Source organism: Dasypus novemcinctus, chromosome 9 (assembly GCF_030445035.2).
Source record: "Dasypus novemcinctus isolate mDasNov1 chromosome 9, mDasNov1.1.hap2, whole genome shotgun sequence".
In the NCBI taxonomy this organism is placed as follows: Eukaryota; Metazoa; Chordata; class Mammalia; order Cingulata; family Dasypodidae; genus Dasypus; species Dasypus novemcinctus.
In genome coordinates this window covers 78,202,581-78,219,932 of record NC_080681.1, presented here as the reverse complement: position 1 = coordinate 78,219,932, position 17,352 = coordinate 78,202,581, and the positions used below count along the sequence as shown (strand labels likewise).

At 38.0% G+C, this 17,352-nt stretch overlaps 1 protein-coding gene across 7 annotated transcripts in view; it reads right to left on the bottom strand.

Annotated features, from left to right (window-relative positions):
- The window catches only part of IFT25 (intraflagellar transport 25), a 124,856-nt gene that overhangs the window by 79,812 nt on the left and 27,692 nt on the right, over window positions 1-17,352 (bottom strand). For all 7 annotated transcript variants that reach the window (XM_004448861.5, XM_004448860.5, XM_004448862.5 and 4 more), the window contains exon 2: window positions 15,417-15,529. In XM_004448861.5, the coding sequence (XP_004448918.2) occupies window positions 15,417-15,514 (98 nt within the window). In that variant the 5' untranslated portion in view covers window positions 15,515-15,529. The remainder of the gene's footprint in view (window positions 1-15,416; window positions 15,530-17,352) is intronic.

Here is a 17,352-nt window from a genome sequence, read left to right as displayed (position 1 = left end):
CACAGTTCTTTCAATCTGTACTCATTATTCAATTCCAAAGCCATTTCCACATTTTTTTGATATTTGTAATAGCAGCACCCCACTTTCCTGGTACCAAAATCTGTTTTAATTTCCTTGGTTGCTCAAGCAAATACCATGTGGTGGGTCAGCTTAAACAATGGGAATTTATTAGCTCATTTATTTTGATGCTGGAAAAAGTCCAATGAGGGCATCATGAAAGTGATGTTTTCTCCTTGAAATCTGTGGCATTCTGGGGCTGCCTGCCACTGATGCTTGGTCCTGGGTTCCTTGATCATATGGCAATGCACATGGTGGCCTATCCTGAGCTCTCCCTTCTTTTCTGGGTTTTATTTACCATCATCTTCTTGCTTCCATTGGTTTTCTCCCCATCCGTCTGAGTTTCATTCTGCTTATAAAGAACTCCAGTAATAGGATTAAGACCCATCCTGATTGGGGTGAGCCATATCTTAACTACATACAATGGGTTCACACCCACAGGAATGGATTAAAGTTTAAGAACATGTTTTTCTGGGGTACATACAGCTCTAAACCACTACAACATACAATGGAATATTTTCAAGTCATAAAATGGAATAAAGTTCTGAAACATGCTACAATATGGATGAAACTTGAAGACATCATATGGAGTGAAATAAGCCAGATACAAAAAGGACAGACATCGCATGATTTCAATTATATGAAATATTTAGCATATGCAAATTCATAGGGACAGAAAGTAGTTAACAGGTTACCAGGGGAAATAAAAGGAGAAATAGGGAATTAATATTTAATGGGTTCAGAGTTTCTATTTGGGGTGATAAAAAAGTTTTAGCAATGGATGGTGGTGATGGTAGCACAACATTGTCAATATAATTAATAACATTAAATTGTATACTATAAAGTGGTTAAAATTGGAAAATCTATGTTGTATATATGTCACCACAGCAAAAAATTAGATTATGAATTTAAAATCATTCTTTCTATTTATACTACAAATTTCCTTCAAAGCACTGTATTCCACAAATGTGGCTATACTGCATTTTAATTATCATTCAGATAGAAACATTTTCTAATTTCCCTGTAATTTGTTATCTGACCTATTAGTTATTTAGAACTATAATATTTAATATCTAAATTTTGGGTGATTTTCCAGATATCTTTTTGTTATTTATTTATAATTTAATTCCACAGTGGTCAAGACATATTCTATAAGATTTCAATCTTTTGAAATCTATTGAGACTTTCATTATGGTCCAACAAATATCAGTGAATGTTCAATGTCTGTGTCATTGTTGACTACGGTGTTCCATAAATGCCAATTTGGTCAAGATGACCGATGATATCATTCAGACCATCTATATCTGTACATAATTTTTTTTGTCCAGTTGTTCTATCATTTCTGAGAGAAGAGTGTTAAAATCTCCAAACAGGATTGTGAATTTGTCTATTTCTCCCTTATATCTGTCAGTTTTTGCCTTATTTTGAAGTTAAGTTATTAGGTCCATATACATTTAGGATTATCTCTTTCTGATGAATTGATCCTTTAGCATTATACAATATTCTCTTTATGTCTGGTAATGTGGATTACTTTATATTCTACTTTGTCTAATATGAATTTGGCCACACCCACTTCTTTATGCTTTCTTATGTTTCCAAAGAGCATCCGTTTTCATCATTTTCAACCCATTTGTGTCTTTACACTTAAAGTACATCTCTCATATACATTAAAATGCTTGGGTATTTCTATTTATCCAAACTTACAGTCTCTATCAATAACTGGAGTGTTTAGTTCATATACATTTAATATAATTACTGATATGGTTGAATATAGGTCTACCATCTCACTATTAATTTTCCATCTGTCCCCCATCTACATTTTTTCTTAATCCATTTCTCCTTTTCCATCTACTTTTAAGTTAAACTAAATCTTTTAAAATTCCATTTAATTCCTCTATTGGCTTTTTTTGTGTGTTTTGTTTTGTTTCATTTTTACTAGGGACTGAACTCTGAACCCATTCATGGGAAGTAGGCACTCAACCTCTGAGCTACACCTGCTCCCCTTTATTGGCTTTTTTTTTTTTAAGATTTATTTATTTATTCCTCTCCTCTCCCCCCGCCCCCAGTTGTCTGTTCTCTGTGTCTATTGGCTGCATGTTTTTCTTTGTCTGCTTCTGTTGTTGTTGGCAGCACAGGAATCTGTATTTCTTTTTGTTGAGTCATCTTGTTGTGTCAGCTCTCCGTGTGTGTGGTGCCATTCCTGGGCAGCCTGAACTTTCTGTTGTGCTGGGTGGCTCTCCTTACGGGGCACACTCCTTGCGCGTGGGCCTCCCCTTTGTGGGGACACTCCTGTGTGGCACAGCACTCCTTGAGCACATCAGTACTGCACATGGGCCAGCTCCACACGGGTCAAGGAGGCCCGGGGTTTGAACCGTGGACCTCCCATGTGGTAGACAGATGCCCTAACCACTGGCCAAGACCACTTCCCTTACTGGCTTTTTAACAATACCTGTGTGTGTGTGTGTATGTGTATATGGTTACTGTCTATTCTACAATATAAGAATCTATTAATAATCAATTTTTATATACATACTTAATTTAATTCCACTTTCGTGCCATTGTTGTCATATATTTTATCTATGTAATAACCCCACAATGTAATATGGGTTTACTGCCCATTAAATGGTCATTTGTCTTTCAACAAATGTTGAGAAGAAGAAAATGATAGTTTTTTTTACATTTACCTATATACTTATAATATCTGGTGCTCTTAATTTCTTCCTGTGGATTTTGAATTTACAAGTAGCATGTCCCTGCTTCAACCTGTACAACTTCCTTTTCCATTTCCTATAGTGAACATCTATTTGTCATTGTGTTCATTTGAGTCTTTTTTTTTTTTATTTTAAAAACAATTTATTGAAGTATATAATTCATATATGAACATACATAAATAATTAAGTGTAGAACAGAAGTTGTGAAGTTAAAAAACAAATATGCATATCATTATGCAGGGCTCCCATATGTCAACCCACCACCAACACCTTGCATTGTTGTAAAACATTTGTTACAAATTATGAAAGAGCATCATCAAAATATTACAAACTATAGCCCATATCCTATGTTTAGTATATTTTTCCCTAACCCAATTATTGAAACTCTGTATTAGTATTATATATTTGTTATAATTCATGAGAGCATGTTCCGTCAAACACAGTCCATCTTTCACCACAGGATCTACTGTGTTACACAGTCCTATGCTTTGTACAATTCATTCAATATGTATGCTCAGTGGCTCTCATTTTCATCAGAGTTGTGCTGTCATTACCTCAGTCAATTTTAGAATGTTTTATTATTCCAAAAGAAAAAATCCAATACCCCCTTATACGCCCCAATTGTTGTTCCATAGAATTGATATATTTTCTTGGCCATTGAGGCAAATAGATTACAATATTACTGTTAATTAGTTGTAATTTTCCTGTGGATCACCATATTCTTCCTTAACATTCTTAAATTTATACTATAAACCACAGTCTTCATTTACCACCAAATCTCTACATTATACATTCTCCAGATTATTTTCAAGCTTCCTTTAAATTGACATTTACATCCAGACTACTGCTTTCAGCCACAATCACATTTATAAATCAGCAGTGTTAGTTATACTCACTATAATATTACCATCAACACTATTCATTTCCACACTTTCCAACAAACTTAATTAAAAATTCTACCTACATTAAGCATCAGTTCCCATTCTCTACCCACATTCTACCTCCTAATAACGTACTCTCGACTTCATCTCCATGAGTTTATTCATCATATTTAGTTCATATTAGTGAGACAATACAATACTTGTCCTTTTGTGTCTGGTTTATTTCATTCAACATAATTCAACAAGGTTCATCCATGTTGTCATATGCATCCCTATTTCATTTCTTTTTACTGGTGAATAACATTTCATTGTACATATATACTGCTTTTTGTTTATCCATTCATTGGTTGATAGACATTTGGGCTGTTTCCATATTTTAACAATTGTGAATAATGCTGTTATGAATATTGTTGTACTAATATCAGTTGGCATCCTTGCTTTCAGTTCTTTAGAATATATTCATAATAATGGGATTGCTGGATCACATGTCGGTTCTATATTCAACTTCTTGAGGCACTGCCAAACTGTCTTCCACAGAGAATGCACCATTCTGTATTCCCATCAGTGAATGAGTGTTCCTATTTCTCCACATCCTTTCTAGCATTTATAACTTTCTGTTTTTTGTTGCTGTTGTTACTGTTTGTTTTTAATAATGGCCATTTCCTAAGGTATGAAATGGTATCTCATTACAGTTTTGATCTGGATTTCCCTAATACATAGTGATGTTTTAGCTACTTGTATTTCCTCTTGGGAAAACTCTCTATTCAAATCTTATGCCTATTTTTTAATTGGGTTGTCTTTTTATTGTTGAGTTGTACAATCTCTTTATATAACACGGATATCAAATCCTTACTGGATATGTGGTTTCCAAGGATTTTCTCCTATTAAGTAGGCTGCCCTTTTACCATCTTGATGAAGTTCTTTTTTTTCCCTAAAGATTTATTTATTTATCCCCCCCTTGCAGCTTACTTGCTGTCTGCTCTGTGTCCATTCGCTGTGCATTCTTCTGCTTGTCTCTTCTGCTTGTCTCCCTTTGTTGTGTCATTTTGCTGCACCAGCTCTCTGTGTATGCGGGCCATCAGCTCTCTGCAGGCGCGGGGCGGTCAGCTCTCTGCAGGCATGGGCTGTCAGCTCTCCACAGGCACGGGCCAGCTTGCCTTCACAAGGAGGCCCTTGGAAGTGAACCCAGGGCCTCCCATATGGTAGATGGGAGCCCAATCGGTTGGGCTACATCCGCTTCCCTCTTGGTGAAGTCTTTTATTTTTTTTAAAGATTTATTTATTTATTTCTCCCCCCCACCCACCTCAGTTGTCTATTTTCTGTGTCTATTTGCTGTGTGTTCTTTGTCCACATCTGTTGTTGTCAGTGGTACGGGAATCTGTGTTTCTTTCTGTTGCATCACCTTGTAGTGTCAGCTCTCCGTGTGTGCGGTGCCATTCCTGGGCAGGCTGAACTTTCTTTTGCACTGGGTGGTTCTCCTTACGGGGCGCACTCCTTGCACGTGGGGCTCCCCTACGCAGGGACACCCCTGTGTGTCACGGCACTCCTTGTGCACATCAGCACTGCGTGTGGGCCAGTTCCACACGGGTCAAGGAGGCCTGGGGTTTGAACTGCAGACCTTCCATGTGGTAGACAGACACCCTAACCACTGGACCAAGTCTGCTTCCCTGGTTAAGTCTTTTGAAGAACAAAAGTGTCTAATTTTGAGGACATTTATCCATTTTTTATTTCATTGCTCATGACTTGAGGGTAAAGTTTAAGAAAGCACCTCCTACCACAAGATATTGAAAATGTTTCCCTACTTTTCTTCTAGGAGTTTTATGGTTATTGCTTTTATATTTAGGTTCTGACCCACTTGAGATAATTTTTGTATAAGGTGTGAGATAGGGGGCTTCTTTCTTTTTTTTTGGATGTGTATATTCAGTTCTCCCAGAACCATTTGTTAGATAAACTGTTCTGACCCAGCTGGGTGAGTATGGCAGCCTTGTAAAAAATCACCTGACCATAGATGTGAGGGTTTATTTCTGAGTTCTTAAAATTTGGTTCCGTTGGTCAATACAGCTATCTTTATGCCAGTACCATGCTGTTTTTTACCACTGTGGCTAAGTAATATACTTTAAATTCAGGAACTAAGAGTCCTCCAACTTCATTCTTCCTTTTAAGACATTTTTGGTTATTTGGGGCCCCTTACCCTTCCAAATAAATTTGATAATTAGCTTTTCCATTTCTGTAAAAAAAAAAAAAAAGGTTGGGATTTTTATAGGGATTAACTATGTAAATTAGTTTGGGTAGAAGTGACAACTTAATCATATTTTGTCTCCCAATCCATGAACGTGGAATGTCCTTCCATTTATTTAGGACGTTTTTGGTTTGTTGTAGCAATGTTTTGTCGTTTTTCTGAATACAGGTCCTTTATGTCCTCAGTCAAGTTTATCCTTAGATTTTGATTCTTTTAGCTGCTTTTATAAATGGAATTTTTTTTCCTGACTTCCTCCTCAAATTGTTCATCAGTAATGTATAGAAATGCTACTGATTTTTGTGTATTAATATTGTATCCCACTACTTTTCTGAATTTGTCTATTAGTTCTAGGAGCATAGTTGTGGATTTTTGGGATTTTGTACGTATAGGATCATATTATCCAGAAATAGCAAAAGTTTTACTTCTTTCTTTCTTATTTGGGTGTCTTTTATTTCTTTTCCTTGCTTAGTTGCTCTAGCTAGAACTGCTAGCACAATATTGAATAACAGTAGTGACAGTGGGCATCCTTGTCTTGGACCTGATCTCAGCAGCAAAGCATTCAGTACTTCATTGTTGAGTACAAAGTGAGCTGTGGGTTTTCCATTACCATGTTAAGAAAATTCATTTGATTCCTATGTTTTTGAGTGTTTTTATGAAGAAAGGATGCTGTATTTTGTCACATGTCTTTTCTGCATCAACTGAAGAATCGTGATTTTTTCTTCTTCAATTTACTAATGTGAGTTATCACACTAACTGATTTTGTGTTGAGACATTCTTGCATACCTGGGGTAAAACCCACATGATCATTGTATAAAATTCTTTTAACGTGCTTTTGGATTTAGACTGTAAGTATTTTGCTGTGGATTTTTGCATCTACATTCATTAGAAAACTGGTCTGTAATTTTCATTTTTCCTTGTATCTTTTCTGGTTTTGGTGTTAGGGTGTATTAGTCAGACAAAGGGGTGCTGATGCAAAGTACCAGAAATCTGTCAGCTTTTATAAAGAGTATTTATTTGGGGTAAAAGCTTATAGTTAAAACAATCTAAAGAGTTCAACTCAAGGCTGCTTTCTCACCAAAGTCAGTTTCAGTTGCCACGTGTTGAAGCAAGATGGTGGGAGATCTCTGCCTGGTCTCTTGCGCCTTCCCAGCTGCTTAGCTGCTCTGTTCTCTTCAGCTGTAAACTTCCTGGGGCTTTAGCTGTTTGACCCTTCTCCTTTCAGTCATATAGTAGGACCAAAATGATCAAGTTCTCTGCTTTTCCATGTGTCTTCTTTTTTTGTTTGTTTTGTTTTGTTTTTTTGTCTCATGTGTCTTCTTGAGTGTCTGTTTCTATCAGCCCACCAAAGGGGTGGGACCTCAGCCCTGAGTCATGCCCGACTGATGTAGCTGAATCAAACCCCTAACCTTAACAGGTAATTTAATCAAGACATGTCAGCTGAATCTAATGCATTCAAAGGGTATCACACCCAGAGGAATAGATTAATTTATAAACATAATCTTTCTCTTTTTTGGGATTCATAAATAATCTCAACCTGCCACACTCCACCCTCTGAATCCCAAAAAGACATTACAATATTCAAAAAAAACTTAAATCCTATCGGTAGCAATTCTAAGTACAAAATCACATCACAACCAGTTTGTCTTGGGGCAGAGTCCCCTCTGGCTGTAGACCTGTGAAACTTACACAACAATTTATCCGCTTCCAATAAACAAAGGGACAGACAAAGGATAAACATTTGCATTACCATAAGTAGAATTTGGGGGGAAACTTGAGCCACTTTTTCCCAACAGTTCTGAAAACCTGCAGGGCACACTCCATTAGATTTCTAGTAAAGAGTCATTCTTAAGATGATGATTTATTCACCTCAGAGCCTCATGGGGGCCCACCCTTTCCACAGGCTTGCCCAATGGCCATTTTCTTGGTTCCACTCTCATCAAGCATCTGAGTAGCAACTAGGCTCCAGACCTCACCGGAGTGGTGGCCACATTTTCCCAGTCTGTGGAGTAAAGTCTCAACCCCCTTAGCACAGTGAGGTGGTGGCAACATTCTCCCGAACCTCTGGCATACAGACCCAACTTCCTCAGAACAGTGAAGTGACGACCTAGCTTTTCCTAATCTATAGGGAACAGGCCTGCCCATCTCAGAGCAATGGGGTAGCAACCTCACTCTCCCCAGCCTATGGGGAATAGGCCCACCCCCTTCAGAGAAGTGGGTTGACAAACTAACTCTCCCCAACTACTGGAGAATGCACTCTACTCTCTGTAGCCTGGGACAGTCAAACTCTCCCCGAACAATGGGTTGGAGCATTCACCTTTTTCAAATGCTAGGGCAAACTCACTCTCTGGGTACACATGGGTGAGGTCCCTCTCTTGGCCAAGGAGATGTCTTAATTCCAGCCATCAGCTTCCATGGCTTTCCCCTTAAAGGCATTTTCCTTTCTATCACTCACCGCCAGGTCCCTTTTATCTAGGCTGACAGTGGTTTTGTTCATACAGATCTTACAAAAAGCTTGTTGGTTTTGCAGACAGGAAGTCGGGGTCCAAACCATCAGATAGTAACACTTTCCACAAGTCTCTCCTGGATAATTCATTTTCAGTCCTGGCTTACAAGTTTCAAGTTTGGTTAATTCCTTGAATGGGGCATGTATTAGCCAGTCAAAGAGGTGCTGATGCAAAGTACTAGGACTCTGTTGGCTTTTATAAAGGGTATTTATTTGGGGTAGAAGCTTATAGTTACTAGGCCCTAAAGAGTCTAAATCAAGGTATCATAAGAAGTACTTTCTCACCCAGAGTCTGTTGCTACATGTTGAACCAAGATGGTAGGTGATGCCTGCAGGGGTTCAGCCTTCCTCCTTCCTCTTAAGGCTAGCTGGCATTAGGCCCGCACTCTCCCTAGAGCTCATTTCTTTCTGGGCTCAGCTGCTCTGTTCTCTCCACAAGGTCAGCTGTAGGCTCTCAGGCTCATCTCTCTTCCTGGTTCCATATCTATGGAGCACTCTTTCTCTTCCTGTGTATCTACCTCTGTGTTCTACTTCTCTGGGTTTTTGCTTCCCTCTCTTTGATTGAGCATCTGTTTATATAGCCCACGGCTGTAGGCTAACTGTAGGCAGGGACTCAAACTGAGACACCCTAATGACGTGGTCAAATAAAAGCCCTAATCTTGATTTAATAAAGCATAAGTGAAACCTCTGAGTTTAATACAATCTAATATGCCCAGAGGAACATACCAGTTTACAAACACAATTCAAAATCTATTTTTGGAATTCATAAACAATACCAAACTGCCACAGGGCACTATCATCTAGGGGCTTGATTTCCAGAGGCTTGGAATTTCTGGAATCAGTTCTTGGTGTCTTTTTGCCCAACAATTTAGTTCTCAGCTTATCTGTCTCATCTAGCATTTTGCTATAAGCTGCAAGGAGAAGTCAGGCTGCATTTTCCACATTTAATTTGGAAATCTCCTTGACTAAATGTCCAAGTTCTTAATTTTCAAATGCTTTCCCACATAACATCTGGAGTCAATCTTGCTAAGTTCTCTACAATTTTTTTTTAAGATTTATTTATTTATTTCTCTCCCCTTCTCCCCCCCACCCCAGTTGTCTGTTCTCTGTGTCCATTTGCTGCGTGTTCTTTGTCCCCTTCTGTTGTTGTCAGCAGCACAGGAATCTGTGTTTCTTTTTGTTGCATCATCTTCTTGTGTCAGCTCTCCATGTGTGCGGCACCATTCCTGGGCAGGCTGAACTTTCTTTCACGCTGGGCAGCTCTCCTTACAGGGCACACTCCTTGCGCATGGGGCTCCCCTGTGCAGGGACACCCCTGCATGGCACGGCACTCCTTGCGCACATCAGCACCGCACGTGGGCCAGCTCCACACGGGTCAAGGAGGCCCGGGGTTTGAACTGCAGACCTCCCATGTGGTAGACGGACGCCCTAACCACTGGGCCAAGTCTACTTCCCAGTTCTTCACAATTTTAAAACACAGATCACCTTTCCTCCAGTTTCCAGTAATAGTTTTATCATTTCCTTCTAAGGCCTTATCGGAAATAACTTTAGGCTCAATATTCCTACCAACAGTCTTTTCAAAGCAGTCTAGGCCTTTTCCATCAAGCATCTCACATTTCCTCCAAAAAATACCTCTTGCCCATTTATAAAACCATTACAACATTTTAGGTAATTACATCAGACTGTACCGCTCTCCCAATACCAAATTTCATATTAGTTAGCCAAAGGGGTGCTGATGCAAAGTACCAGAAATCTGTCAGCTTTCATAATGGGTATTTATTTGGTGTAAAGGTTTACAGTTACAAGGTTCTAAAGAGTCCAACTCAAGGCTGCTTTCTCACCAAAGTCAGTTGCCATGTGTTGAAGCAAGATGGTGGACAATCTCTGCCTGGTTTCTTGGACCTTCTCTGTTGCTCAGCTGCTCTGTTCTCCTCAGTTGCAAAGTATCAGGCAAATGGCTTATCTCTCTTCCTGGAGCTTTAGCTGTTTGAGCCTTCTCTTTCTGTCACATGACAGGCCCAAAATGACCAAGTTCTCTCTTCTCTGTGTCTTCTTGAGTGAGTGTTCATTTACATCAGCACACCAAGAGGGTGGAGACTCAGCCCTTAGTCATACCCTACTGAAGTGGTTGAATCAAAGCCTTAATTTTAACAGGTAATTTAATCAAGACATGTCAGCTGAATCTAAGTCAATCAAAGGATATCAAAGAGTAATGGATTAGTTTACCAACATAATCTTTCTTTTTTTTTGGAATTCATAAATAATGTCAAACTGCCACATAGGATGATGTTGGCTTCATAGAATGAGTTTGGTAGCATTCCTTCCTGTTCAATTGTTTTGGAAGAGCTTGAGCAAGACTGGTATTAGATAATCCTTGAATTATTGACAGAATCCTCCTGTGAAGCCATCTGGTCCTGGCTTTTTACTCTTGGGAGGTTTTTCATGACTGTTTCAATCTCTTTACTCCTGACTGGTCTGTTGAGGTCTTCTTTTTCTTCAGTGTCAGTGTAGGTTGTACGTGTGATTCTAGGACTTTGTCCACTTTGTCTACATTGTCTAGTTTATTGGCATACAGTTGTTTACAATATCCCCTTATGATCCCTTTTATTTCTGCAGGGCTAGTGGTAATGTGCCCCCTCTCATTTCTGATTTTATATATTTGCATATTCTCTTTTTTTCTTTGTCAGTCTACCTTAGGGTTTGTCCATTTTGTTGCCTTCTCAAAGAATCAAATTTTGGTTTTGTTGATTCTATTGTTTCTTTGTTCTCAATTTCATTTATTTCTTCTCTGATCTTTATTATCTTTCCTTTGACTTGGTTTGGGATTAATTGGCTGTTCTTTTTCTAGTTCCTCTAGGTGTGCAGTTCAGTCTTTGATTTTAACTCTTTATTCTCTTTTAATGTAAGCACTGGGGACTATAAATTTCCCTCTCAGCACTGCCTTTGCTATATCCCATTGATTTTTCTTTTAAAAGATCTGTTCTATTTCTTTATCCCCCCTCTAGTTTGCACTCACTGTCTGTTCTCTGTCTGTTCACTGTGTGTTCGTCTTCTCTTTAGGAGGCACCAGAAACTGAACCCAGGAGCTTCCATGTGGGAGGGAGATTCCCAATCACTTGAGCCACCTCTACTACCTGCTTGTTGTGTCACTCATTGTGTTTCCTTGTTGTGTCTCCTTATTGCATCATCTTGTTGCATCAACTGGCTATGCCAGCCTGTCACGTCAGCTCACTGTCTTGCTCGTCTTCTTTAGGAGGAAATGGGAACTGAACCCAGGACCACTGATGTGGCAGGCAGTTGTTTAACTGCTTGAGCCACATCCACTTCCCCCAATGGTTGATATGTTGTATTTTTGTTTTCATTCATCTCAAGCTATTTACTTATTTCTCTTGCAGTTTCTTCTTTGATCCACTTGTTATTTAAGAATGTGTTGGGAAGCGGATGTGGCTCAGCTGATAGAGCATCCACCTACCAAATAGGAGGTCCAGGGTCGGTACCCAGTGCCCCCTGACCCATGTGGTAAGCTGGCCCACGTTCAATGCTACCACATGCAAGGAGTGCTGCGCCATGCAAGGGTGTCCCCTGTGTAGAGGAGCCCCATGCACAAGGAATGTGCCCCCACAAGGAGAGCCACCTTGTGCAAAAAAAGTGCAGCCTGCCCAGAAGTGGCATCACATGCACAGAGAGCTGATGTAGCAAGATGATGCAACAAAAAGAGACACAGATTCCCAGTGCTGCTGACAAGAATGCAAGGAGACACAGAAGAACACACAGTGAATGGACACAGAGAGCAGACAATGGGGGGGGGGAAGGGGAAGAGGAGAGAAATAAAAAAAATAAATCTTAAAAAAAAGAATGTGTTGTTTATTGTCCATATATTTGTGAATTTTCCCATCTGTTATTGATTTCCAGCTTCACTGCATAATGATCAGATGAAGAGGTTTGCTAATTTCAATCACATATAACTGAATCTTCTTCCTTTTAATTAGATATAATAAAGTCATCAAAGCAAGAGTTTTCTTTTTTTTTAAATTTTTAATATTTACTTTTAAAAAGCTTTAGATTACATAAATGTTACATAAAAAATAGAGGGGATCCTCGTTTGCCTTCTGCCCCCACTTCCCCATATCAACAACAACCTTCATTAATAGTTTTATTTTAAATAGGTTTTCTAATTAATAACACTTCTATGTCTATTATTCCAAGTGATTTCTTTTCACAACAACTCTGTAAGGTAGGCAGGAAAAGTATAATTATCCCCATTTTTCAAAAGAGAAAACTGAGGTTTAAACAAGTAAACCTATTATCTCAAGGTACTACATCTACTTCATTACTCAGGAATTTTAACTCTAGTATTCTTCTACATTAAGCCAAAAATACAATTTATTCTCTTCTACTTTTTTCTTGACTCATTTTTTTGTATTCTAGTTCAGAGCCTCTTCTCTTTCATTGATATATTAAATAGCAAGGGCAAGGGGAAAGGAAAGTAGAAGTATAATCATTTTCTTTACCTCTTATTTCTACGAAAATTGAGAATTAGGAGCAGGGACATAAAAACAATCTCACTGGTCAGCAGGGTCAAATTTTTACCACTGTTTTCTACTTCCATTTTGATAAAACCACTGGTGAACAGAAAATAAATTTTAATGTCTACCATACAAAGTCTAATTGGTTTTTTTTGTGTTGAAATACATATGGATTAAAAGTTTCTGATGTGTTCTTTTCAGTTATTAGGACAGTAACTATTTTTATTCCACCTGGATTTCAGTACTAAGGGCTTTCACCTAACCTAAAAAATATCATATCCTTAATCATTCATTAATATGAAAACTGATAGAGCCTAAAGTATTGTCTGCTATAGATAGCAGCTAATCGTAATGAATTGTAAACTTATTCCCTTGGAAGAAAGGTTATCAGAAGGTTTCAATCAGTTGTCTTGGACAACTGATTTATCTATAATAAGAAGCAAGGAGTGTTTCTGGAAAGATCTATATTTCTGGCAAACAATTTAAGGCAAATCACAGCAGTTCCCACATTAATTTTTCTACTCCATGGGACGCGGACTTGATTCAACTGATAGAGCATCCACCTACCACATGGGAGATTCAGGGTTCAAACCCAGGGCCTCCTGACCCATGTGGTGAGCTGGCCCACATGCAGTGCTGCCGCATGCAAGGAGTGCCGTGCCATGCAGGGGTGATCCCCACGTAGGGGAGCCCCATGCACAAGGAGTGCGCCCCACAAGGAGAGCTGCCCCATGCAAAAAAAGCGCAGCCTGCCCAGGAATGGCGCTGCACTGGAGAGGTGATGCAGCAAGATGATGCAATCAAAAGAGACACAGAATCCTGGTACTGCTGACAAGAATGCAAGTAGACACAGAAGAACACACAGCAAATGGACACAGAGAACAGACAATGGGGAAGAGGTAGGGAAGGAGAGAGAAAGAAAGAAATAAATAAAATCTTAAAAAAACATTTTTTTTCCCTACTCCAAGGCAGAGTGAGCTAAATAACTATCACCTGAATTTTGTGAAGTGAAAAACTAAGTATCAGGACATACTGGTAAAAATTAGATATAAATTTTAAGTTTGAGTTATCCTAGTATAGCAGAACAATCCTGAACTAGGAATTAGAAGACACGATATTAGTCTTGATTCTGACCTTAGTTTATCATTGTGATTTTGAGCAAGTCATTCCACCTCTGATCATCCTTTCTTTCATCTTTATAATGGAGCTGAAAATATTCTTATTGCTTCTTACTTTGCAAATTGACAGTGTGTCAAATGACATATATCTCTGAAATTATAAAGCCCTGTGCAAATTTACGGATTATATATATATAAAACTGTTTACACACACACATATGCATGTATCTTCTCATCTAATCCCCAATATTAGTTGAGTTTAACTAATATTTGATGGTCCAATTCAACTGATCTCAAAAATATTTTAAGACATTACAGAGATATATATGGACAAAACATAATCTCTGACTTCTAGGAATTCACAGTTGAGAGAAAAGACAAATATTAAAATAAACAATTACACCATAAAGAAATAAGTAAAATAATAGAGGGGTATAAAGTGCCACGGGAGCCCAGCAAAGAGATAAACTAATCCGACCTGAGGGAGAAAGGGCAGATGTCAGAGAGGAGATAACAACTAGGCCTAATGGAAGAGGAGGAGATGGTGGCACTTCTTCCAAACACTTGGACCTCACAATGGAACACAAAGAAGCACATGATGTCTGTATTACATCAGGCTCTGCTTTTAACAGTTACAAGTACTACCGAACCTCTTATACCTGTACTATCACAAGTTGAAAATGAAAGGTTTAAACAAGATGAACTCTAAGTCCTTTCAGCTCTAAAATTATATGATAATGAGTCAAACTCTGGTCATTGTACAGATATCAAGAAAGAGCTCAAAAGAATGAGAAAATAAGCCAGAAGTATTAAAAAAAGTTTTCACATTAACTACTTTTTCTTGGAATTTAAAAGTCTGAGAATGATATTTATTTATCTCTACTGAGAAAAAGCTCTATCACAGTGAAGGGTGGAAACTGGAATGATACCAAGAAGATGAGACACAATCGTACAGGAGGATAACAGAAAATGAAGAATCATGTCAGCTAAGGTGGTTCTCAGACCCAGGAAGGAAATAGGCAGTAGATAGGAACTTCAATGCTCATATTCCTATTTCACAAAGAAAAATTTGGAATAAAACTATAACCAGACATTAATATTTACTTCCATAAAGTGGGGTGGTGGTGGTTGTTTGAGTTTTTGCCTTGTTAAACTACTTCCTTAAAAAAAATCATTTGTATAAAGAAGTCAGTTTAGGAATTACACAACTGAATTAGTTCCAGGAATGGTGCCAAAAGAATGCTATCAGGTAATCTAGTTCATCAAACATTTATTAAACCATGTATAACAATGCTAGTTGCTGTGAAACACTAGTCTCAATACTTAAAGAGCTGCTGATCTAAAATTAAGACTTTAAGGAAGAAAGAACAGTAACTCTTACCCATCAATGATATTTTCAGGGGGGTGTTTTTCATCACTTGATGTTGCTAAAATCACTTCAGCCCCTTCAGAGCTCAGACAGAGATCAACTTTTCTCATCTTAAAGTATTTAACCTACAAATAAAAAATAACAAAACAATTAACCACAAAAACTTTCTTGACTCACTGAACCTTATCTGAGAAGAAGAGAGAGGGAAAGCAGGTTGCCTAGCACACAGTTTAACACCCAAGCTATTCAACTAGTAGGAGGGACTCTGACATTTATTTACATAAGTAAACTTCTGACCTTGGCCAGGGATAATCCCTTAGCTATGACAATTTCCACCTACTCTGCTACAGCAAAGCAAGTCCCTACCACCCTGACATGATTTTTTGCTTCTCAAATTCAAAGTCCTCAGTAAGAAACAATTCACAAACTAGGGTGACATGAATTACTGAATAAATTTTAAAAATTTATTTATAATTGTTATGTTCCTAAAATTAACAAAAATCTGGGGGATAAAAATAGATACTTCATGGCTATTTATCCATACATAAGCCAGACACCACAGGACAAATACTGTATGATCACAGATATGAAATAATTAGAATAAGTACATTCATAGAGTCAGAAACTAGAATGCAGATTACCAGGGCTGGGGAGGGGCTAAGGAATGGGGAAGTAATGCTTAATGGGTGTAGAGTTTCTGTTAGAGGAGATGGAAGAGTTTTGGTAATGGATGGTGGTGATAGCAGTGCAGCATTGTGAATGCAACTAACACCACTGAATTATATATTTGAATGTGATCAAAATGGGAAATATTAGGTTGCATATATTTTACTAGAATAAAAAAAAAAGATAAACTATAGGATAATACAACAGTCAATGTAATCTATGGACTATGTTTCATTAATTGTAATAAAGGTACCACACTAATACAAAGCGTTAATAGAGAAAACTGGGTGATGGGGGGATGTATATGGGAACTTTGTATTAGGTAAAATTATGTATTTTCTGCATAATTCTTCTGTAAACCTACATATTCTTCAATTAAAAAGAAAATCAAGAAAACCAAAGAACAGAGAACATTATTCAAATCAAACAACTATGTACTCACTGCTCAGATTTAATAAATGTTAACATTTTGCTATATCTACTTTAGATTTTTTAAAGAAATAAGTAGCCTCACACTTATCTCATTCCCTTTCTTCCCCAGAGATAACGACTATTCTGACATTGGTGAATATCCCTGTTGACCATATTTGTACAATTTTACCATATATGTATATGTAAACAATATGTACTATTAAAATTTAGATGGTTTCATAGTGTATGCATTCTTTTGCTACTTGTGTCTTTCAGTCAGTATTGTTTTAAAGATTCTACCATTTTAATACGCGTAAATCTACTGTATTCATTTTAACTAATGTAACACATTTCTCCATTCCCTTACTGATGGTCATTTAGGTCTGTTTCCAGGGTTTTTTTTTTTTTGCTATTATAAACACTTTTTGTAACATATATCTTTGTACATGTATCTTTATGCACATGGAGGAGATACTCTTTATGATAAAGGAGTCTCTATAGAAGTAAAATTGTACCTCTTAGAATTTGTACCTCTTCAAGCTACCAACTGGTCACTTTGCTGTCTAAATTATAACAATTTACATTTCCACTAACAGAATATAAGAGTTTCTGTTTCTTAATATTCTCACAAACTTAGTATCATTGGACTTTTTTTTTTTTAAGATTTATTTATTTATTTAATTCCCCTCCCCTCCCGGTTGTCTGTTCTCTGTGTCTTTGTCTGTTCTCTGTGCCTATTTGCTGCGTCTTGTTTCTTTGTCCACTTCTGTTGTCGTCAGCGGCACGGGAAGTGCGGGCGGCGCCCTTCTTGGGCAAGCTGCACTTTCTTTCCCGCTGGGCGGCTCTCCTTATGGGGGCGCACTCCTTGCAC